The sequence below is a fragment of the Paramormyrops kingsleyae genome, chromosome 10 (assembly GCF_048594095.1).
Source record: "Paramormyrops kingsleyae isolate MSU_618 chromosome 10, PKINGS_0.4, whole genome shotgun sequence".
NCBI classification, from domain to species: Eukaryota; Metazoa; Chordata; class Actinopteri; order Osteoglossiformes; family Mormyridae; genus Paramormyrops; species Paramormyrops kingsleyae.
Window position 1 is genome coordinate 31665406 of NC_132806.1, and position 25727 is coordinate 31691132.

The following is a 25727-nucleotide window of genomic DNA, read 5'->3' on the forward strand; positions in this document are numbered from 1 at the left end:
ACTCCTACTCCAGCACCTGACACAGACAGAAAAACCATTTCTCTAGGTACCTACTAGTTAGCCACAGGCTGAAGGCAGCTTTTCATGTTAACAAGCAGGTTTCCCTGGGGACAGCTATCCTGGCTGAAATCTGTGCCTTGTGTCCAATATACAGTTAGATGAAATTGCTGTTCACTGCAGCATGCCAAATGTCATTTAACTGGCTCAAAGAAAGAGGCTATATTGGTGAAAAAAATGTGTGTTCAATATGTTAGCGTGCTCAAATCCACGAGTCAGGTCAGACATCTGGAAATGCTATTTGACAAGTTTTTAGCCACTGAAATCTGGTTTAACACACAAATGGGCTTCAGTGCTAACAAGTTTATATTAGTCATTCAGCTTGAATCTTTACTTATCCATCTCAGAGTTGCAGCCCGAGAACATGGTTTCTCGGCTGTTCCAACCCCCAGCTATACACGGTCAGGCTCTATCGCCATATATTGCAAATTTTACCTGGGTGGCAATCAGGTTTGCATCTGTGGGGTGACTCATTATGGTGCGAACAGCATTCCTTGCCACAGTTCCGCGGACTGATGGTTGATAAACCAAGCACAAGGCCATCTATATGATCAAGTGCAATACTGTATACTTCAAGTTAACATTTGATAAGCAAGACCCAAGAAGTGCATTTTAATGTAAACAAGAAAATGCTAGAGAACATGTAAATGGTGTATTTGTATGTTATACTTGAATCAGGCCAGACATGGACAACTAACAGTAATTCTATTCCTGGGAACCGCTTAAGGAAAGGGAAAGTGTCAGCACTCCACCAGTACTTGTTTCTGATAGAAGAAATGCCTCTCTGCCTCTATAATTAGGGCATGGGAGCCATCTCTCATTCACCTGCCAGCAAACCAATCAAAAAGGCAGGTTTTTTTTTTTTTTTTACACACAGTGAGATCAAGGACCAAGGCTGAGAAACTATTTGACAGCTTGCTGGTGACAGGTTCGTGTTTTATAGCGGCCTTAAATACTCCAGAAGTCTCAGTGGCATTAAATTTTCTTCAAGAGGTATGACGTAACTTAAATATATATTAAAACAAGATTAGGAGACAGTTACTTTCACTTCAGTTCTCGGTCATTTGGCATCTTTACATCCATAAATGGAATCCTTTAACGCCTCCATGGTGTTGTTTCATACAACCAGGATGGTTCTAAGGATAAGACAGAAATAAAAGGCAGCAGCTCCCCCCAGGACATCTTCATGCGACCCCATAAAGCGAGCTGATCAGAAGCATGGAGGGGCTGCCCATGACAGGGTCCCAAAGCACCATAGGCACGGCATGAAAACGGCACCGTTTGTCAGCTGGGCATGTTCCAACCCAAACACAGATAAACAGGAGGAACTGGAGAAAATTTTATCACAGACTGGGCAGCACGGTGGTGCAGTGGTTAGCAGCACTGTCACTTCGCACTTTTGGGACCAGGGTTCAACTCTCCACCCAGGTTCCATGTGTGGAGCTTGCATGGTCTCCCTGTGTCGTCATGGGGTTTCCTCCGGGTCCTCCTTTTCCTTCCCCCCACAGCCCACAAAACATGCTGTGGTTAACACCTTTTCTACCTCTGACCTGTGTGTGCCCACCGACTTCTGATAAATAATTCGCTCTGCACTCTGGAGTTACCAAATTGCCCGTAGGTATGCATGCGTAGATGAATGTTGCAGGAGGGTGCCCTGTGATGGGGTGGTGGCCTCTGGGATAGGGTCCAGACCCCCTGCGACCCTGAATAAAGCAAGTGGTTGCAGAGGATGGATGGACGGATGGATGCAATGTTATAGATGTTCCAAAAACACTATGCAGGCTCCTTATGCACGAAAACACACACACACACACACTCTGCAGGCAAGAACCGCTGCTTCAGGACCAGGTATAATGCTGCTCCATTTCATATCCTGCAGGCAGATGCAGCGGTCCCTGGCGATTAGTACTACCAGCAATGTCAGACCGTCACCAACACAGACACTGCAGTAAATGCAGGTTAAAGCTGCAGAAGGTGACGGTATCAAGAGATGTGAAAGATTAAGTATCTGACCTGCACATGCCTGTTTCATCACATAGCAACTTTATAAAATGCAACACACACACACACACAGAACCCAAAGACACACACAATACTCTGGTCCAGAGGAGAAAGAAAAAGCTGCTGGGCTTGTTGCTATGCAACCAGCATGCTCCGTTTAAAGTGGAAGACAGCAACCAAAGCCCTGACTGGACAATATTGCAGTTAACAGCTGGTGAAACTTTTAGTCGAGCATTTGGCGGATTTTTAATCACCTAACCACACAGTGAATGATGCTACCCATGAATCTTGCAAGCCATTCCACACAGGGAACAAGGGTTATAAGACCATCAAGTCTTCAATCAAGTCAAATGAAGAGCGGTATCAATTAGCATAAAATGGAAGGGGGGGGGGAGAGAAATCAAGACATGTAATCAAGTTACTTGCTCAATAGCTATTTCCACCACAAATATTCAATTTAAGTTAATGCAATTAAATCATTCTGAAAACCACATTACATACTAAACATCTCTGGAATTTAAAATAAATACCCTTCAAGGGATAAGATAACGGATGGTCAATGGTGCTAATTAAATGTTAATTATACAAACACCAGGTCTTCCGCCAAAAATGTATCAGTTTGAAGAAATATGAACATTTGCAGGTATCAAGGCTCAGACGTGTCCAGATACCACAAATTACAAAAATTCTGGCTTTTAATGCCAAAGAATGAGACATGTGAGAAGACAATCTGCTCAATAAGCACAAGGCCCAAAACATCAGACACAATGAACTAGAGCAGTGGTTTTCAACCTGTGGGCCGCAGCCCCCTAGTGGGCCGCGACGGTATTGCAGGGGGGCCGGCAATTATTATTAATAGAAATTGTAATATTGTTAATATAATAAAAAATGTCTAGTCAAAATCAAATAAATCATAATTTGATATATAATTAAATAAATTACCAGTTTATTCAATAAAGACAATTAACAGCCTTGCTTCCGAGTACTTAGTTAACCCGACACAAAAAGCGGGATCGTTTAAATTCTTTTGCAGTGGGCCACGGAAACATATGTGTTTGGCTGTGTGGGCCGTGAGTTAAAAAAAGGTTGGGAACCACTGAACTAGAGGTTTTAAAAAAGATTTCATACTTCCATCCATGTTAGAAATGCCAGGGCATTAAAGTAGAAAGGCTGACTAGGCTCATAAGACAGAAAGCATTTTATGAATGTGCTCAATTTAAGTGCCATGGGTGGGTGGACAGAGGACACCAGGAGCTCAGGCAACAACACAGATGTTTCAGATATGGAGGATCTTCCGTCATTAGAAGTCAACGGTATCTGCAAAAGGCAAGTTGAAAACGACTGAATGCCTTTGGGGGCAAACTTCAGGAGTGCTACCCGGATGCTGCAGCCAGACAATCCTGCTTGAAGAGTGATATCAGAAGTCAGGGGGCACAAAAAGGCCAAGGATGTGGAAAACACGTTTTGAAGTATGTGTATCCCAACTATTACTCGGGACACAAACGATCGATGAGGATAGGGGTGGGTGGGTTGGTGGGGACAAGAGATTCATCAGGTTAAAATGCACCAATTTGCAGGAGAATAAAGTACAAACTGCTGTGTCAATTCTGCAAAAAGGCACGCACATACAGAAATACCACAGGAGCATGCACAAACAGTGAACTTTAGGTAAAAGAACATGAAAGCATGAAAACAAAACATGGATAAGCCCCCAGATAACAGGCAGTGGTAAAATTGGGGGGGGGGGGGGGGCGACAACATTGGTAACTTGTGGCCCTCAGTCCACAGCATTCTTCACTCTTCCCCATATTTTTAATTTATATAATAAAATTGTGGATTTAAAAAAAAAAATAAATATATTTTCCTGACGATTACCAATTAGTCACCAGGTTACTTATCAGATGCCACCGATATCATCATATTACCCAGCCCTAGTGACAACTACAAGTGCTTAAACTAAATATTCAGCATTTTATCACTCACTTGTGCAGCACAATAAAAACTAGTTTATGCATCAATACATAGGGAAAAGAATGGGAAAGATATTATGGAAATACGGTTCTGGTCCCAGGCTAGTAGGCACACTGAAATGACAGCATGAAGTGTACTGGAAGTTCTGCTCAGTTACAGGAAGGTGGGAGACCAGTCACAGCACTTAAGCCCAAGCTAGTGCTATAGAAAATATTCAATATTCAAATATATTTTAAAAAAAAACAAACATTTGAATACCTGGTTAATGACGGGTAGATACCCAAGTACTGTAGCCCCCTGAAACTCGTGCAGTTCACATTGACGGCAATGTGGCCCCAGTCAAACACAAACACTAGTGAGTGAACAAACAAAAATAAATGCTGGGTCCACAAAAAACGCCAAATGTGAACTAAAATATTTAATAGTTGCAGCCCTAGTCCAAGCCCTTACATTTTGATCATAGCGAGCCCAAAACAGAGGAGCAGAACTGACATCTCAAATTTAAAAGGTTAGAAATTAAAGAAATGGTGCCGTTGATGCTTTTCTGCATATTGAAAACCTACCGTGCATGAAACTCATTACAGTCAAGATGAATGCAACTCACCTAGCAAGAGCACAGCACTGCGTCACACTTTAGCAGTGATTTACTAGACTGTTTTCTTCATATAAATTTAGGTAGAGGTGATGCCAACATTTAGGTAAGACATCGGCAGGGTCTTCTATGCCTTTAGGGACTGGGATGAACAATTCACTGGTCATAAATTAGTACAGAAAACTACTGAAAAAAGCCAAAAGCAAAAATAGGACACTATGTGGTGATAAAATACTTCAGGCAGTGAATTCTTTCCAGAAGTCCTCAAGACACAGATAGATATGGATCTTGGTGGCAATAACCATGTGACTGAGAAGGTATATACATTTTCTAAACTAAAGGAATAATATGCTTCATAACACTACCAATAAACAGACAATATACCTTTATATTCGAAACCATCCAGAGACTACCAGATCGTGTGAAACTGAAAAGGTGCGACTGTTAGAGGGTGGGTCAGTGGGTAGCAGTCACCTAACATCTCCAGGGAACGGGTTCGAATCTTTCTGTGCCCATGATGTATGCATTAATGTTATGCATGTGCCCTGAAACAGACCAGCATCCTGTCTATGGTGCCTGTCAGCCTTGTCTGAAGTGCTGCCTGATCAAAATAAGTGGCTAGAAGATGAATGGAGACTATTAAATCAATTAGTACTCGTCTGGTGTTTCTTTGCCAATGGATATTTTTTTTTTAAGTGTTAGATTTCACTATCTCCACATTTCATAGCATCTTTATCAATCATCTTAAAATTGGCCTTTACTTGAAATCCAATTTAAGGGTACAGATGGTAGGCGCATCAACTGACTGCTGTATACAAAACTTCACATTTACAGAATGGGATAAATTAACTTTGAAGGGCTCAAACTACGGCTGCAAGAACTACTCAAGGATGTTGGTAAATCAATAGTAAAAACAGCTAACAAAATGTGTCAACAGGATTGTTTTTGAATATACCATTAAAATCTCATATACTGCGGTATACGCAATTGTTAGCAAGCTAATTATGGTGAAGACAGTAGATCTTTGTTTCTATACCACTTTGCCAGATAGAGGTTGACTGCACTGTATGAAGTTTATTACAATCGCCTTAAATACCTGTTTAAATAAAGTATTTGCACTTTTGTTTCTTTTGGCCCAACCCATGGATTAGTTGATTACTTGATTTAACGAAGTGAGCAGGTAATGATTTTATGCAGCCCTAGATGAAACATGAGTGGAGTGGAAATTTAAACAAGGATTTCTAAATCTTTCACTCCAGACACTGAACGACTTAAAACTTTACATCTAACACGCTTAAGTACAAACATTTACTTGTAATCAATCAAAACCTATAATCTAAAACCTTTTAAAGGGTCAGTTAAAGACAGCCCAAAAGAGTGAGTAAACCCAATGGAGATATCAAGGACTTATGAACTTGGAGGCAGTTACTCACTCTGCTGTATCTGGGCAGTCTTCCAGTACAACCATTTTGGGGTTTTTCTCTTTCTATCCCTGCCATCCAATGTACACGAATAAACAAAAATGTTACCTTAAATACCCATGTGCTAAGCACCATAGACACAGTAAACCACCATCTCCAGAGGACAGGAAGGGGGATATTCAAGGGCCTTAACATCTTACATCTCACTTAAAATGCATGCGAAGTTTAGAGGGACTGAATACAAGCTGCATCTTCGTGAAAGTCTAAAATTCTTCAGTACATGCACTCAATGGCCGGTTTATTGGGTACCCCTAGTTAATATTGTGCCATACTCACATTTGCTTCTAGAACCAGAGTAAACAAAATGCCTGACAGCACAAAGCTTAGTTTGTCCATTTGCGACCTTCCTGTTCACCTTTCTCCATGGACAGCTCTCATTAACAAGGCGTTTTTACTTATGGAACAACCGTTACCAATATTTTTACTTTATAGTACAATACTCTGTAAATTCTAGACATTGTAATGCATGAAAATCTCACCAAAGACAGCTGGTTGTCCAATGATCATTTACAGCATGCATCTTAGCCATGCTAAAAGTTAGCCAAAACGATAATGAAACCATGTTTGCTGCTGCATACCTACAGTAAGCAATCACATGATCTGCTGTCTGGAGTTGGCCTTAGGATAATAATAGGCAGGGTACCTAATAAACTAGCTACTTAGTATTATACAGCAGCATGCCGGAGCATCTCATCTTCAATGTGCCCACATTGCTCTCACAGGCTGAAGTTCTTATGATGGGCATGACAGGCAGACTATGGTCATCACTGCAGCTGCTTTACTCAGACTGCATTGAGTAGCATTCTAATAGAATACATAATATGCAAGTAACACTAAAAAAAAGCCCAATAGTAATGTGACAGAAGGTTCCTAACTGCACCTCATATTTCAGCTGCAAACCAAGGAGCCGAATATGAGCATGCGGTGATTGTAAAATCTGGCAAAGTGATAAAACTGCAAAATGTTATATGCCTTAAATAAGGCAGCTCTCTCAACACCTGAAATATGGGAGGCCAGTCCTTCACCGAACAAAATCAAAATTAAAATTAAAAAAACTAATTAAAACCAATTAGGCACAAAAACAAGGTGACAAACGTTACCCCGTAGGTGCCTGCAGGCTGACCAGAGACTGCAAAGAGCTGTGCTTTCTATACCAAATCCAGCTTTTTTTCCCCCTAATGAGCAAGCTGATCTCTCAATACGCATAGAGGGCTTTTGATAAAATCACTCCATGGGTAAGCCAAAACACTAAGTATGAAACTGATCTAAAGTAAATGGTTACTCATCTTGAGTTATTCTTGCAGGATTAGTCACAAGTATAAAGGGCTGAGCACAAATCAGCAATGCTTGAAAAGTGGTAGGAGCGCTACATTTTAACAAGGGGTCTAAAATAGAGATTCTCCACCAATGACATACCACGGCCCTTGAACAAAACCCGGGAGTCGTATTTATATACACAAGTTAAACTGAGGGTATAAAGAGAGACCCCTGGCGGTTTCATTCAGGCTTGAGCTTCACTAGAGGACTGCACCTGAAACTGCAGACTGGTAGTGCGAGTTCTGGGAGACAAACACGTGAGACTGCATGGAGAAGGAAGACAGACTGAGAATGACTTACGTTGCCCATGTATTCTGAGAGCAGGTCTTGCAGCGCCTGCCTGACAGAATTGCACTCTGCCACTATGCGCTCCCTGCGGTCATCGCGTGTGCAGGACGAGTCGGCCATGAGGGCGGCCCCACTGATGATGCTCTCCAATCGCTCCTCCAGGGAAGGGCGGAATCGGTCCTCGCTGAAGCTCATAGGGTCCACGATGATTTGTTTCTGTACCAGGAAGAAGGTGGGGTAAAGACTTTCAGAGAAGCCGTTTGCATTACGAATAACTCATTACATATTCTGAACAGCAATTTGTTCCCAGCGAGTCCTGAGAGACATTGATAATTTAACATTTACAGTGGATTATCCCTCTTTCTATGAAAGAGGAAGGAAGAGGCAGTAGATAAATATTTATTTTGTTGGCAAGTGTGCGCAAATATGACACTCCACCAATCCAATTGCTCTTTACGCTCCTGGTCACATGGCAAAAAGCAAGCGTGCCGAGCCAGCTGGAGGAACACTGCATTTACTGCTGCCAGCAGTAACTTTACAGACTGACTTGTTTGGCAGGTGTGCAGGCAAGCAACTGAATTCTAGATTTTACTTTGTTTCAATTCAGGTTTATCAAGAAAGATTAGGAAATAGCCGATAAATGCAAACGATACATTTGAACTCGACATGAAGGTAACTGTATATTTAAAACAAAGATGCAGCAAACACCAGCAACGTGACAATCTAAGAAACATTAGGATATAATCACCATAAAAAAAAAAAAAAAAAAAACTTAGTTCCATGTTCAGTGCTGCAGCTTGACCCATTTGAGATTCAGATTTGCTCTGCACATTGGATTACTTAAGAAAACCCATTAGCTGTATGTTAATTTTAGACTTAGCATGGAATAAGGCATAGACCTTAGCATTGGGGGGGGGGGGGGGGGCAGCAGCCAACATTACAGGGAGCAAGCAATTTAAAAACATGAGTGTGCACGAGGTTATGAAAAGCTTATCAGTCAAGCAGCCATCCAGAACAGACAGTGACTTTATGAAAAGAGTTTAATAACTCCTGATCCCTTACTTTTCTATAGCAGCTGCCCAAGTACTGAAAATGAATTCCAAGGCCAGGCTATGACAAACTCCGCAAATGTAGGAAATTATACTTTGTTGGGTGGACTTACATCCATAAGGAGCTCCTAAACACCAACAACACTGCTAGAAAAAAAAAATCAAACACTAGAACAGGAAATTCTGATTACAAGAAACTAGTATGTACAGGCTTCCGAGATGTATAATGTCCCAGAGGTTCATTATTATACTCAGGTGCAAATACAAAGTATTAAATGTAACTGGGGCACGAACACAATTTCAATTTTTGCTCCGCTGCATCTCTTTTTCTGTACTTCCATGCAACTTCCAAGACCAACCAGTCAGCAAGCTATTGCTGTAAAGTGATCCCCCGCTATATCGCGGTTCAGCTATGGCACCCCCGCTATATCGCAGATTTTCCCAACGGGTCAGTTCTTTGCCTATGGCGTACCTTGCTTGTGGTCCAATTGTTGTGAGCAAACTTTTTGTTTTGTTTTAAGCCCTGCGAGTTAAGGCTTAAACTACTTAAAAATATTTATATGATCTTTCTATATGGCGGATTTTCACCTATCGCTGATGGGTCTGGAACTTAACTTCCGCGATAGGCAGGGGATCACTGATAGCCTCTCTAGTAGTTCCTGTTCAAACGAAAAGTACCTAGACTAAACTAGGTACTAAAAGAGGTTCTGGAATTGCCTCTGAGGAACTACAAAATCAGGCCAAGTCCCTACGGTTTGAACACAAAAGTCCCTGGTTCTGGAAAAAGGTTCCGTTTCCAGAAAAAAGTTCCTGTGCTATAAAACGCCTATTAAGATAAAGAGGGGGGGGGGGGGGGGGGGGGGGAGGAATTAATGCATTAAATTCAGCTCATGAATTTCGGGTGGTGACATTCTTAGCTTAAATTTGTACAAAACTCATGCCACTTTAGGAAGCTATGGGACTAAGAATACTGAAAAGTATATTCTTTTCATCAATAAAACATTTTTTTTTAAATAAAAAAAAAAAAAGGTTTAAGACTCAAAAAATGAAAAATACAGCAAATCCAGCGACATGAGAAGTGGTCAGATAAAGTGAACGGCGTTACAGCAATGGGGAATTAACCTCTAAACTGCAGTTTGATAAGAGACTCTTACAACAGATATCCAGACTGATTGCTTGGTTGGCCTTGGGACAGCGAGCAGAATGGTACTAGAAGACTATTTGACCAAAATAATCCCAACTTGACATTAACAGGAGACAATTGCTTTTAATAGCCCACATATAATTATCTGGATGACAGTTTTCATTAAATTCATCATTCAATCTATGAAGTCTCCCAATCCTAAGAGAATTCACTACAAAATAGCAAATGGAAGATAGCGGACAGCAAATTACTCTGCCAGTGCATTGACACTAACTCAGAAGGCCATTAAACAGGCCGAAACAGCAGCAGCTAGTGCCGTCCTCATATTTTCCACTTATTCAAAAGATCAGCCATTTAAAATTACGCTACTGCAAAAACACCACCTGCCACCGCACAAAGCCACTTTGCATTTTGTTCACAAAAAAAGGTTGATGACTTCCCAAAGATGACTTCCCACACTGTTGTGCTGTTCCTCTCTGCAGTTTGGTGGGGAGGGTGGAGAGTGTAATAAAGGTGGAACAGGCTGGTAGATTGAATAAACCTTAAAAGGACATAGGACAGAGACCTTGGAAGCGGTAGTGGGGGGCGGTGGGGGAATCTATACAGTACTCCATGGTGAATAATGAAGGCTGTGCTCTTAAAGGGCCGGCACACATAGGAGACACCTTCAACCACGGTCTCATCTGAGATGCATGAAGCCATGTCTCCAGCTCCACCCAGTTCAGAGGACACTAACAACTCTTTGACCCTTTACTGTCCAAACTATTTAAAAAGGGTTCCAATATTTTTTAGGTTGGAGGGTTCACTTCATTGTTAGCAATTTACTTGAGCAATTATGCTAAATACACCTAACAGCATGTCAGTAAAGGATATACCACACACAAAAGCCAAAACACGCAACTAACATGCTGAATACAATGAGGCTTTTAACTAATGTTTATTATGGGTGAGTTAGAACAGAAAAAAAAGGGTTAAAAAGATTAACACCTATTCCAAAATGCACTTTCAGACAAGTGTCAAGCCCAAATCGGTCGAGATTCATCAACTTTCATACCATCAAAAACAGACCCAGGTTCTTCTTTTCATAGCCCCCACAAGCACTTATATACAATTGTAACATGCAATGGGGGCGTGCAGACATGAAGTGTTCTCTCGCTACAAGCAACCAAATTCAAACTTGAAAATCCTCTGATGTTTCCACACACCAGGTAAAAGGCTAACCAATTCAACAGTTTTATATTTAAAATAAAAAATAAAAAGCCACCCCGCTCACACTTCATTAGCTTTATCTCGTCTGGCATTCTTTGCTTGTACGTCATGTTTCCAGGGAAACTGAACGATGACTCATTCAAAGTTCTATCGGCTTGAAATTGGGAACCAGGAAACGATCCAGAAAAAAATCTCACGTCTGCACAGTCACCGGAAAGCAAGACACGCAGACTGCTATGACTAAGGTGTTAAGCACTCTCAAGCAGAAATGAATGAAATTTTATATATTAAAGCATTTTTAAAGTTGTGTTCAAATACCACCACCAGTAAAACACAGAGCATCTGAATCATCTTTATGCTTAGGCATCTTGTTGAATTATCCGAAATGGATTAAATATGGACCATTTCTGCTTCATCAAGCTTAGTTCAAGAGCACTAATTTTTCTTGCTTCTTGACTGAATGATTTCCCCACTTAGCAGCTGACATTTGAAGTAAGACTGAGCTGGAGGGCACTCTCTCATTGGGACCCAGTGTCAGTCTACAGCACATCAAGCATAGCCATGTGTCTGCTTCCCCTTTCCATAAAAGCATTACATTCAACTAGCCTGCTACCAGCACGACTGTCCAACACTGGGCAGATATGACCAGCATTTTCACCCTTTCCACATTTTTGTCTGTTTTTTGACAGACCTCCCAGCAACGTGTCATTTTTCACATCCTCTCTGTACTGTGAAACTTTATACTTACATACTCAAGTAAATTTGACACAGAAGTCCCACACACCTACTCCAAATCCATCAAGTCATCAAATTAAAGCTAGATTCAGAGAATCAGATGGAAATTCACTAAGCCTGGATGAAAAAGTTTAACTACAAATCCCCATACACTAATAGTACCAGATGCCATCCATCCATCATCTATACCAGGGTTTCTCACGTTTTTGCTCCCTCCGAGCCCCCGGCAGTGGGTGTCTGGGGGTTCCCGAGGACTGGATTGGGAAACACTGATCTATACCCTGCTAGCACTACCACTTTTCAAAAGGAAAAATGCCACAATGATCAGCCATGTTCCATTTCCCTCAGCAAGTAGCAGTAACGAGGAGGGAGAGAACATTCAGTTAAAAAGGCCGGGTTCACTAGAACATGCTAAGCCTGAATCAAACCCTAATTTTAATACAACGGCCAAAAGTAATTTTGAAAACTTAGAAGGCTTCTCCTTAATCTCTGTAAAAACACAGTGCAGACTTAAATATCATGTCTAAAATTGCATTAACAATTACCATTACTAATTTAACACCAGATATCATGGCTAATAATAAAAATTGCAATCGTAAAAAAAAAAAAAAAAAGAACTCAAATGATCTTGAGATGTTAAGGCCCGGTTTGCGGCAAGGACTGAGGAATGAAAGAAGCTCAGCTTGATGGATAATTTCACAGCTTTCCGCTTCAAACATTACACAGGAGGCATACAAGACACACTTGAAAGATTCATAAAGATTCCTCATTCAGGAATCATCAGAATAATTGTAGAGTAAGACTGGAAGGAGAAAAGCAAACAGTGATTCACAATGAAACCGCTAGCACACATGCTTCGTGCTTGCAATTAAACTCTGCATTAATTCAAAAGCATCCAAATATACTCAAAACGGAATTATGAAGACTGCAAAAAGGGGCTAAGCATAACGACAAGCCACTAGGGGCTCTAAGGGCCTAGACTGCTCATCTGTTCCATTCCTTAAACATCAGAGGAGCTTTGAAGAGGAATCCCTCCACTGCATAATTATAACCCCAGTGACACTGAAGAATGTTGCACAGAGTTTAGGAGAGCTTCAAGGAAAAGAATTCAGACTACTCTGTAAAACTAAGGCTGCTTACACTTAAAAAGCACACCTGTATTTATACAGGGAAACCTCACTGTATTCAGCTGTTAAAGATGAGCAGTAACGTTTATGAAATGTATTGACTGAACATCACCCATTACCAATAGCACAAACACATTGCCTCATTTGCTGGCACGCGAGCAGTGCGTTCTTCCCACCTTTCTGTAAAAACCATTTTGCACAGACTACGAAGTGTCAGGCATTTCAAAAAAGAAAAGCTCAAAAACTCAACACATCTGAATGTTAGGCTTGATTGAAAACGACGAAATTCAAGACACCCAAACCAGGATTACTTACATCAAAGTTGTTGAGGGCGTGGGCCAGCTCTCCTCCCCCTGCCTGCTGATTCGCGGAGTATTCGGCGGCCTGGGCGGCGTTGGAGATGCCAGAGACGGCACTCTGGAGCTGCCTATAGATGAGGTCACGGTTGGCCTTGTAGGCAGCCACGTCGGGATGCTGCAAACAGGCACGTGAAGCCGTGTACAGCATGGGGATGTTGCGCTGTAGCACTCCGCGCGCTGCCGCCATCTGGTCCTTGTGGTGGACGTCCTTCAGCTCCTGTTCCAGAAAAAAGAAAAAAAAAATCCTATTTTATGTCATTCATGCCTAACAGCATCCAACCAACCTGCCTACATTAGGTAAGATGTACCAGATAAGGAATGATTCAAAGTTCATATTCGGAAACAATTACAATAATAAATCAAAGGATACAAATTATCCTCTGCAGCCTGATTCAAAACAAACCATAAAACATTCATTTCACTGCAGAAACAAGATAAGCAAAATAGGAGCCATTTACTCAAAGGTTATTTGGCCTATTTCTTTGTGTGAGTGGCCCTGTTCCTAGCTGCTCTTTTTAATCATTTGACTAAGGGAGCAAAGCAGCTGTCAGTTATGCATATTACTTTCTGCCAAAAGCTTTGCCCAATAATTCATAATATCCGCACGATATTAGCAACACAGACATCTCCCAACAGGGGTCTACAAAGCAGGCCTCCAATTCACTCAGCCTGGCTGAATGTGTATCGAAGACAATCAAAGGGATGAAAACATCAGCTGAGATTTGTCAGATGTTTGACATACAAGCAGGAACCTGATATCGTCCACTTCCCCAGCAGCCAAATACTCTACAGAAAGCAAGTGTAAATACCTTAATATTCATAAATCGCATTATTGGAAATGCATTGGAAATCAATCAGGAAGGGAAATCACAGAAGTTTAAACGGTAAAGTAGTACTGTATTGACTGGAGATGTAATTAAAAGATTTGCCTGTATGCCACTTGTAAACAAGTACCTAGGACAGAGAAACACTACCCCTCCCCCAATAAGCAACCTGATGCATGTGTTTGAAGCAGCTCTACGTTGGGGAGGGGGGGGGGGGGGGATCTCCTTTGACCTGCCACAGGTTACTGGTGTGACGCTCAGTGATGTGTTGTCACAAAGCCGTTTTATGAAATGTAACATCGCTGTCAACTGCAGCAAACCCCGATGCCCAAATCTCATTTTCCGTTACAGGATCTGGTTAGACCTGTTACAGTAAGAGGCTTATTTCTGAAGAGGGACCAGGAGAGTGTAATGGCATACAAGCATGAGCAATCCAGATCTGAGAACCGGGGGGTGTGAGACAAATCCCAGGAGTCCTGGGAAGACAGTGCAGTAGTGCCCACAGGTAGCTTTTCATGTGGCAGGCTCCCCATGTTTGAAGCTACCCATCCACCTCAGTAAGACCATACCTGCTGTCTCTTGCCTGCCATTGCATTCAGTTTATCCACTTCAGGCTTCAGAGCTTTATAGTAAATGCCAAGATCCTGCTCAGTGCCTGCATTGCGGACCTTTGCCAGGTTCTCCTCCACCTACAAAAAAAGGAAGAGCTTCTTTAACATAACTGGACTCCTGCCCAATACTCCAAAATCCCTCTGAAAGCATTTTTCATGCAACATACTATGCGGATATTAGCAGTAAATTGCACAGTTCCCCATTTGTCCTGACATGACTAACTGCAGCTGACACACAATTGCTCAATTCATCGACCTTTCATGAAAATCAGAATTTGTCCTAAAACTGCACCTCAATACACCCAGTGGCTTGGACAAAAGCAAAAAAAAAAAAAAAAAAAATCAAAATTAGAGAAACATATCAGTGAGCCAAAGTGAGAATTGAAGAACCAACACTGTCATACTCACAGAAATCAAAATCTGTTTGATCGGCCAAGTATAACCCCCAATACACACACACTCCAGTAGTCAATGACTTTCCAGTAAACTTACATGACAGCTCAACACACAGGCAGTAGATAAAAATACAGCTAGGAAGAGAGAATGTTATGCAGTTTAGCTGGTATGCTTGCTTGGTTGACAACTGTACAATAAGTGTGCTAGTGCAAAGAATGCTGCAAGAAATGCAAGAGTGGAATAAAAACCAAACCATCAACAAGATGCCTAACTTAACATCAGGTGATACTATTCTAATTAGTCAAAATCCAGAGGGGAAAAAAGGCATGAATGTGTGTATGTACACACACAACCTATCACAAGTAGACAACTGGCTAGTGAACACCCTAAATAAAGCAAAGTTTCCTGAGGAATGACAGACTGACAGTTTTGCCCTTTTCTGTGAGCTGGGAGCAAAAAATTGCCAAAGCTGTATCCGATTTCACATCAGAGGTCCTCCCAAAAAAAAAGGGGAAAAAAAAAAAGCCTTGAGACAGTACCAGCAATGAAGAGATGGCTAAAGATGACAAACACTGACATACAGGAAAGCTTGTTAGGGCAAAGTTTGCTGTTCTCCTACCAGTTTGAGTTGCACCAGTAGCTTGTAGACATCAGCCATGTCGGCCAAAACCAGCAGGTGAGTGACGGCGGAGAGCAGGGCCCGAGCGGCCCGCACCATGTTCCCCCGCTTCACAGAGGAGCAAGGGTCTTCAGCAAACTCTCCAGAGGCAGTCTTCATCGACTCCCCTGCAGACAAACGGGAGCACTATGACTCAATATACCAATTTAGGAGACTGACATGCAAAGTTATAATTCTAATGAAGGGCACACTATCAAAATCTAAGCCGTAAAAGCTGAAAAATCGTGTCACAGAACCATGTCATTTTAGACAGCATAACATGTGCTTTGCTCTGCCAATTAGTGCTACACCTCCCTGGAGAGTGTGCTAACTATGGGTGACGAATGCAGCGGTGCACTACCAAACACTTACAACGGTTGTCACATTTTAAATTAAAAAGCTAACAAATGCAACACCAACTAAGAGTACGAAATCAAATTACCCACCACAAGGGCCTAAATATACATCAGTTCCATCAATCTGAGTGGAGCTGGTAGGAAAATTTCATTGCAAGCAGGCAGCGATGGAAAAAGCATCTTATGGCCTTTGTATTATAAGCTTATTGTCAGAGACATGCAGGGAAAAACATTACTCAGACACTAGATTTGACGCTTTATTTGCCCTCACTGAACCAACGTTATGCTGAAAGTTCATTTCATTTTTTTTCCCCTCCAAAAGAGCCCATTCTCAGGCTGGACTTAAGCAAAGGAAATTCAGTACACAAGAATGTTCCTCTGATAGCAGCTGTCCAAAGGCACAAAAGTACAGTGAGGACAGGCAGCAAGTTAACTGCAAAAGACAATTATAGACGTGAACAGGCCTGGAATGAGTAACAGCCGGAACACATTAGAATGCCTGGCTGGAGAAGATTGCAGCCTGCACGTTTCACTAAAGCCTACTCAAGACCTTAGTGCGCACGATAACACAAAGGAAACTCAGGAAGGGATGGACATTCCACAATGTCCCCAAGTCCCTCAAACAGGAATTCATCTCCTGCTGTGTAATACCTCCAGGCAAATGACAAGTTTTCACTGCTTTCTAAGATATAAGCAGTGAGTTCATTTAGTGAAAGAATAAAAGCAGCCTAATAAACAAACGCCAGCAAATTAACAGGTCATTTTAAAACTGTCACTACGTGTGAGAAAAGGAGAAAACCTGTCAAATCCAGTAAAGCACAGGAAAAAAAAAAATCAAAGCAATTGAATGCAAACATTTGAGTTATAGGAAATATAAAACCTACAATTTATGCTGAAATGCAAGCATTTACATTGATCATTTAAAAACCAGAATTTAAAGTATATTAGAAACAACCTCACATATTACACTACAACTATATTTAGTATGCTGATTATACACAGCTGTTAAACCACAGCTGGGTGCGGAGAGACTCATTCATTCTGGAAGAGGTTTAGCAAAACTCAATGGCAGCATTATCAGTCCAACCACACATGGCTGCACAGCCACTGCACAGCCCACTCTCATACACCAGTCTTTGAATTCCAGCCAGACAAAAGTGTGCCAGAATCAATCAGACATTCCAGTACAGCCTGTCAGCTACTTGCAACCACTCATAAGAGGGATTTCAAGAAAGGTGTAGGGGGAGGGGGGGGGGAACCACAGGCAGCACAGGTCGCATAGCACATCATACAGATAAGACAGTGGTTAAGAAAACAAGACCTTCCAGGGAGGCAGCTATGCAATAGGCTGAGATATGACACTTTTCAATGTGGCAGACAGCTTCCTCAGTAGTCTTAACACATGCGCCACAAATGTGCCAGGCAGAACATGCAGAAATTCTTTACATTTACAGGAAGAATAATGCATCAGGCATTAGCTGCACCATTTAATAGGAAAGAAAGAGTAATGCACCCATAAGCCGACCCTTACACAGACACTAGGTACAGCGGAAGGAGAGAACGGCTTAGTAAGGTCACCAAAATACCCAAATATTCCTTAAACAAAAGCATTATTTCCAAACAATCTGAATAAACCTTCAAATCTAGGCACTTCTACTGCCAATAAGCATAATTAAGAGTGATGGCCTATTTAATTGATCTGTGTACCACACACACTGATGATAGTTAAAACTATTGCCACAATGACCTGCAGTTACCTTGTTTGCGCACATCTTCCACTGCTTCAGTAAGCTCATCCTTGAGAAACTGGCTCTCCTTTGCAATCTTGTCTCCTTTTTCAAGGAAATTCAGCGTGGCTGTTTCTACTGAAGCAGCAAGGACGTGCGCCTTCTTGGAGCGACCCTTCTTCTTATTGGATGGTCCTTTGTTGCTGGTGTTCACCAGTGTGGTGACCTAGTGAACAATTAAATTTTAAAAATAAAACACAAACCCAAGAACTTGGTACTGAAGCATACCACTAATAAAATAAGGAGAATGGAACTGAAATTCAATTAAAAAGACTATAAAAGAATTTCAGTTCTTTGCTATAATTTGTTTATAAAAGTGATGCACAGAGAACTGGGCAAATATTAAAGACAACTCTTACCTGAGTAACCAAGGGCTCAAGGAGTCTCTCCACAGCCAATGTGCGGATCTCCAAGCTTTTTGGATCCCATTTGAAATTAATATTGGGTGTGTTAATGCTTGTCATTCTTTCACGCCGATTCTAAGGAAAATGAAAATTGTTTATTACCTTTCACTGAAGATAACACTTGACTTCATATTTCTGCTGGATATGAACATTAAATCGAGTTTATTATAGCTTATTAATATAATAAAGAAAACAACCAGTTTAGCCTTGTGTTAATGCATGTATGGTCAGACTGATATTATAGAGAATAAAAATCCCAGAGGAATCCAACATACTCAGAAAACAGCTACAGCTGAAAGGCTGCATGGGAGGGGAATTCAAGTTAAGACACGTCAAAAACCGAAACCAGCAGAATGCTGAATAAATAGTTGTACATGACTTGCATAACCTGACGTAAGCTCTGAGAATGTAATTGTCAGAGGGGAAAATGCATTAAAATTAAAAATGGTAACTAACATTTTCAGAAATTAACTACAACTGGTTCCAAAAAAGTTGGGTCACTCTACAAAATAGAAACAGTAATGATTTGCAAATCATATAAACCCATGTTTAATTGAATACAAAATTGAGAACAAAAATGTGAGAATCTCAAAACTGAGATTAAATGTTAAAACTGAGAAATTTTGAATCACGATATATGGTCAATTTGAATTCGATGCCAGCAATATGAGCATATTTGTCATATAACAAATATTTACCCAGCGTCCCAAGTTTTTTTTGGAAATTGGGTTGTACGTAAGGCAGTGTTTTTGCTCTTTTGTGTGTTAAACCTGACTACTGGTTTACTACCCATTTTCAGTCAGGCACTGACTACCCCAAAGAAATCAGCAAACCCTGGAAGGTTGTACAGCTGTCGCTATTCCCGACTGAGATAACTCATCTGTGGTATGACAGGACATCTATTTTGCTAGAGTCTAGCCAAAATGAATGCTACATTTCAAAACTGCCTGTAAAGCTAACTTTTAACATGTTAATGGGTTACTGGGGGTGGGGGGTGTTATTCAGAGAAATGTCTGACGACCAAGATGCAACTATTATTGAATCATTTATAGTCACACTAAATATTCCTAAACTGCTGGACATCAGCTGTGAGACAACTCATTTTCCATAATGTATTCAGGCCCAAATAAAATACCACTATGATTTAAACTGCCTTAAGAAAAAGCATGGCCAATTACTCTAAGCAGGTTTAAGAGTCATATGGATGTCAAAAGGACATCCATAAAATGCCAAAATACCCATTTAGTCATTTCAAGATTAGTTATTCCGAATTTACATATTAAACACTGCAGTGATAACAGGCATCACGTGTCACAAAATAACTTTAAAAGGCGGCCGTAACAGGCCGATAAGCATTCTCGATTTAAACTGAGCTATACACAACTATAATACAAATCCAAAAACGCCCATAAAAGTACGGTCAGACGGAACAGGAATCAATGCTGTTTACTCCTCCCCTAATGAATAAATGCAAGCAGGAAAACCAGAGTGAGGTCAGCCTTTCCAACTATGACACATGCTCGACCCCTTAACAGGATTAGCTCTATCAACATAAGAGGAAGGGCAGACACCTACGTCACCATTAATAGGTGATAAGTAATTTAAAAGATCCAAGTTTCTGAATATCTTAATACAAAAAAACAAATCTCGCTTCTACACTCATACGTGTCGAAGCAGCGAAGGCCGATCCCACGCCTGCGGGCCACACCCGCATGTAAATGAACACTTTACGCAGAAGAACGAATCTTAACCAGTTTTTCATATTTAAAACTTACAAAAACTATTATAACCCACACCTCCAGTTTGTACACTTTACACACATTTACATATAGCCGTGTAAGGCACGTGGACGTTCCGTTTACTGTGTAGGACAGTTTCTCTCTAAAACGTTTTAATACTATTTCCGCAGTCGCACTCAACTGCTCGCTTTCATAACGAAAGATTTTGAGATACGTTAGCCAGGATTTAACCCCACACCCACAACACAAATTGCGAAATCCACAGTTGCCCAATTATTAGGATTAACCAGCTTTCTAGAAAGTAGGGAAACCTGATCTCCCCACTACAAACAAACGCACAAATTATGCATGAAACACGTTTTAAACTCCAGCTACACGGCCATTTAATAACCAAACTAAAATTTAAGGTCCACCAAATGAACAATCAAATTCGCTTTTAGTTCTACTTATATAATTAAGAAAAGAAAACTATCCAACTTAGACAAAAGTCCAGCAAAAATTCGATACGCCCGAGAAAACGCCACAAACAACTGCACAGTACAGCTATCCCAGCTTAATTAATAAGACAAACTGTTTTCACTCACTGTGTCTACTTAGGCATAACGCAGAAAACCACATTATTGCCAATAACGCCAAACAACAGATAAAAAACAATACAATTTAAGTCGGGTTAGAAAACTCCTTAGTCCCTCTGTACCTCACAAATAGTGCACCAAAACTATCGAGTGTTTTCCAACCACTACCTATCTATTAACCAAAAAATGCCTAATTACTTAGTTATAATTCATTTCAGTAACATGATTAAAAACATACGGAATGGACAAACTTACCGAACACAAAACGGGTGAGAAACTTGGAAAGGGCGGACGCCTCAAAATGGTGGAATGACAAATTCCGTCAAAGTTTTCCTTTCCCTTTATCCCCCCCTTTTATCCCAGTTCAGATATCAACAGCCGAGAACACACAAATACCACAGACTCACAAACAGGTCCAAAACTAAATCCTCGACGGTAACAGAGTGTTAAAAAGTGTCTGGAGTAAAAAAAAAAGAACTTTCGGCGGTTATGCGCATTAGTTAACGTAAGTATTTTCTGCGTGTAGCGGAGGGAGGCGCAGCCGCTTCCCGGAACGGCCAGCAAACAGGAACCGAGCGGAACAGAACAATACGGGGCCGTCCGGCGCGCGCACACGCATCAGGTGTGTCGAGGCGTGGCTTCCCGGTAACACCAGACCTGTGCGGGCTAGTCGCCAAGGTGACACTCCTGCGCGCTCATGCCTTCCCCATTTGCATTTTATTGCGAGTTGAGATTCCTCAAATGTGAGAAAAAGCAAGTTTCATACTAATTACGTCACACTGAACTACATACCTGCTCGATCGCTTGCAAAAAAATTCTTTAAAATGGCTGACACATTTACACTGAAAATGAATTAGTCTCTTTATATTGAGTTTAGACTAAAGAAAATCCACAACAAATGCAACTAAATTAATGTAAATGCCCTTAGATTCGGTAAGTTGATGAGAAAAAGAATTACACTAAAATGTAATACATTCTGGTCTGTTAAATATTCCTTTATGAAAGGGACTCCAAGAGAGATGAATGTGTTAAATTTATCTTTACTTAATTTTATGTAAGTTTATCACATTCAGTGTTGGAGTCCTACCCTCGGTATGTATGTGGACTTCACTTGTTTTGCCTACAGATATTCTAGGCTGATGTCCTACGAAAGTATACGCCTTGTTACAAGAAGCACAACCTTGGCTTGGTGTGCAGGAAACAGAAGGTGTGGCATGAATGTCATTATGGTTATGCAAGGAGGTAGGTCAAGTAGTTAGAAAGATAAGGTAATCGTTGTATGCTGCTTTGAAGAGGCATGCATTATTTTTGTACATGCTTTTATACAAAGCAACTTACATAACATTCAATATCCTATTTTGTCCAGTTATATATATGTTTTTATTTTTTCCAAGGCAATTCGGGTTATGTAACTATGATACAGAACTAATGTAAAGGAAGTACATTACAAAGGAAGTATAATACTTTGCGTACGGACTATTTTTGACCTTAAGTAGCACTGTAAATGGCCAGTGCATCTCGTGTAAGTTTCAGATTATGACATTTCTTCGATATTGCTTAAGGCTTTTGTAATAGTAAAATATACGAAAGGATCTGCAGATTCTCAGGATTATCTTCAAAGACAAGAACTTTAGAAACCACTTTAGAATATGATTTATTTTCCAGTGTATCCTGAATTTGTTTGAAATAAGCATTTTTTGCTAGATCAAATTTTGAGACTTGTAATGTATCTGCTTTTCAGTGCAGTTAACAAGCATTCTCCATCTGTGTATTTGAAGAGGGAAATTAAATGTAATTATATATTATATCATTATATTGAAATGAAAATTGAATCTTTAAATGTTTTGTTAATGTGTTGTTTTCTTATCCTCCCTTAAAATGCACACTGTGCTTGTCAAATAGTCTATATTACTGTGTAATTAATAATTATGGGTCTTCAGGCTTGCTGATGGCATGTTCATTGTCATGATGATTGTATTATAGTGTTTTGTATTTTTAGCCCCTCGTATCTGAAGAATGCACAAGATAGAGCCCAGTTACTGACCCTGTGCTTCTACCAATGACCTTCGTCTGTAGTTTGTTACACACAAACATTTGTATGTGCATGCTAACTATGAAAGTCACCTTAAACAAAATCATCTGACAAATAACTAAACGCATATATAATGTCTGACTACTGGGAGGCATGAACCACTATAATGAGATGCAATTATGGCACATGCCAGAATCTCTTTTCGCAAGCTTTTATCAGTGTGACAGCATGAATTCCTTTATATTGTCACGCCTTTGGCCAATAATCACCTGCTTGTGAACTGGGGACACATAAGATCCAGAAATAGAGAGCAAATGCTTTGAAGTTATTAATGTGTCATTTTATGTTAGAAAATATTCTTGGGGAAAAAAAACATGAACATTATTTTTTGTATTCAGTCTCTGCATTTCAATATTTTGTAGAGCCACCTTTTGCAGCTATAACCCTGGGTATTTTTGGGTAAGTTTTGCACACTCTTCTGGAGTAGTTTTGGCCCATTTTTCCAGGCAGAATTGCTCCAGGTCATTTAGGTTAGTCGGATGATGCTTCTGCACGACAATTTTCATGTAGTGCCACAAATTCTCTACTAGAATGAGATCAGAGCTTTGACTGGGCTATTGTAGGACATTTTCATGTTTGCTTTTAAACTTCTCCAATGTTGCTTTGGCCTTATGTTTGGGATAATAGTCTTGCTGAAAGATGAAATTTCACCCAAGCTTCAGTTTTTCAGCAAGCTGTTGTATTTCCATCCATTATTCCTTCGATTTAAAAAATGTCCCCAGTCTCTGCTTATGAAAAGCAGCCTCAAAAAATAATGTTACTGCCACCCTACTTAACTGTATGTATACATGCGTCCTATGGCAATACTTTTTCACTTTAAACTTCCATAATATCGAGATTTAATGAAAGCAGACATTATTTTTAATAATTATTTTCTAACATGACATCAAAATAAATAAATTTTGAGTTACAGTGTTCTGAATTAAAGATATCCAGGAGAACAAAATTTCAATGTAGGATTCATAATCCAGGTTCTGAACTGAAGGCACTGTACTGCATAATGAAGACAGCATACATCAAAGTCAAGTCATGATCAGCTGCATCCTTTTTTAGTACAAGATGAAGGAGTGATTTTCTGGTTATCTTTTCATCCTGATGAATAAAAGTGACAGTGATGCTGTTCACCCCCATTAACCATCTGTAACTCTTCACAATAATTATACCAAGGGAAGACGTTTTTTGTCACTTTTAGACAAATATGTATTTAATGAAGGACTCACATATAGTAGAAGCACCTACCATTGCACTGTGCAGGTATCTTAGCAAATCCCTTGGGTTCACTCCGCATCTGTTCTTCTGGATCATGACTTTTACACAAACACCAGGTATAATGAACAGATTGCTTAGTAAGCAGTAGGAAATGTGATAATACATATAGACTGTACAGTAGGAATTAATATTTCACTCCAATAGTTCAAGCTGATAGTTTGTGTTAAAGCTGTGGTTATAGGTTACATACATTGTGAGATTTTATTCAGTATGGAGAAATGTGTACAGACTATTTTTCTGCTATAATGGCCCATAATTTTATGAAAATAGTATTTTCTGGAGAAATAATATTATATTATTGTTGTACATGGGTAATTACTACCTTTGATGAACTGTACATGATCATAATCTTTCCTTTTCTATTATGAGAGAATAATATTACATTAATATTACTACATTCAAGGAGATTGAGGATTATCATGTCTGCCTGACTATGAACCTAATATGCTGCTTTAGTATAATGTCTAAGTTTAATGGACGGATAGGTCATAAACATGGGTTGGTGCAAAGAGCATATCCAATAAAAATGAAACCACACACCTCAACAAGCATGATGATTCCCCAAGGAGTGGCTGCACAAAACAGTAAATGTATTACTGTACATCTCGGAGGTTTTAAAATAACATTTGAGGTATTTGAGAAAATCTGATTATTCAAACTACTAACTACCTTTATGGAAAGTAATATATATTTTTTACTGTGTAAAATGGCACGAGTTGCATAGTTTTAATGGCAGTTAAACAGATGGAGGAAATTACTTAATGAGGATAACATAGACAATGATCTAAATGAATAAAACTCTACAGGAAAATTACATTAACAGTAATGACTTCTTGCTCAAAGGCAACCAGCAAAACAATACACAATTATTTACCAATAGTGGGTGTTATTTAGGACTAACCAATCAGTTGTGGCATTACTTATAAATAATTAAATTAACATAATAGGAATATCCTCCTGAGACCCAAGGAAAAAAGTGTCCTTCAATTTTAGGTTATTTGTCTTTGGAGGAAATAAGGCATTTTACAATTTAGACTTTTTCAAATTTATTTTTATTTTTAATTTCACAGCATGTCCTCTTTAGTGTACAACAGGAATAAATATGTTTCCTTACATCAGTGAAAAGATAGATGCAAAAACAAAATGTCCACTACAATGGACATAAATGAATGGGTGGGGTCTCAGGAGGATAGAGTTAAAAATAGTGTATAGTACTATGAAAATGTGCTAAAGATCCTTGTTATTAAGCTCTGTGATTTCATTATGTGTTATTTTTTAAGATGTAGCTTTTTGGTGAATGTGATAATGTGATAATGCCTGAAAGTTAAAAAAAAAAAATTACAACCTGATGTTGTTTCCTGGGTAACTGTCACCACTGATCCATGTCGCCTCTCTACTGCTTTGGCGTTGCATGGTGCCACTAGGCTGTTAGCCATTGGCTCTTCACCATTCAGTCTTTAAGATCCCCAACTGTCTCCCTGAAGTCACATATCTAGTCTTTGAGCTGGTTGGCATTGCTGTTCATTCCTATTTATGTCTGTGTGTCAGATGTAGCATGTTAATCCCATTTTTGGTTTTGGATTCTCAGTGGAATTCCTGTCTTCGGTAATTTCTGCAATGGAATCCCATCTTGTGTGATAGAAATTCTGATTAATAATACTTTAACCACATTTATCATCATATTTA

General features: G+C 40.0%; 1 protein-coding gene across 1 annotated transcript in view; it reads right to left on the bottom strand.

Moving 5' to 3' along the window:
• Positions 1-21291, bottom strand: part of ctnna1 (catenin (cadherin-associated protein), alpha 1) — a 62794-nt gene extending 41503 nt beyond the window's left edge. The window contains exons 1-7 of the mRNA XM_023819526.2: positions 20936-21291; positions 18322-18441; positions 17933-18128; positions 15781-15947; positions 14724-14843; positions 13287-13547; positions 7720-7923 (exon numbers count right to left, since the gene is read on the bottom strand). Of these exons, the coding sequence (XP_023675294.1) occupies positions 7720-7923; positions 13287-13547; positions 14724-14843; positions 15781-15947; positions 17933-18128; positions 18322-18426 (1053 nt within the window). The 5' untranslated portion in view covers positions 18427-18441; positions 20936-21291. The remainder of the gene's footprint in view (positions 1-7719; positions 7924-13286; positions 13548-14723; positions 14844-15780; positions 15948-17932; positions 18129-18321; positions 18442-20935) is intronic.
• Positions 21292-25727: the final 4436 nt, after the last annotated feature.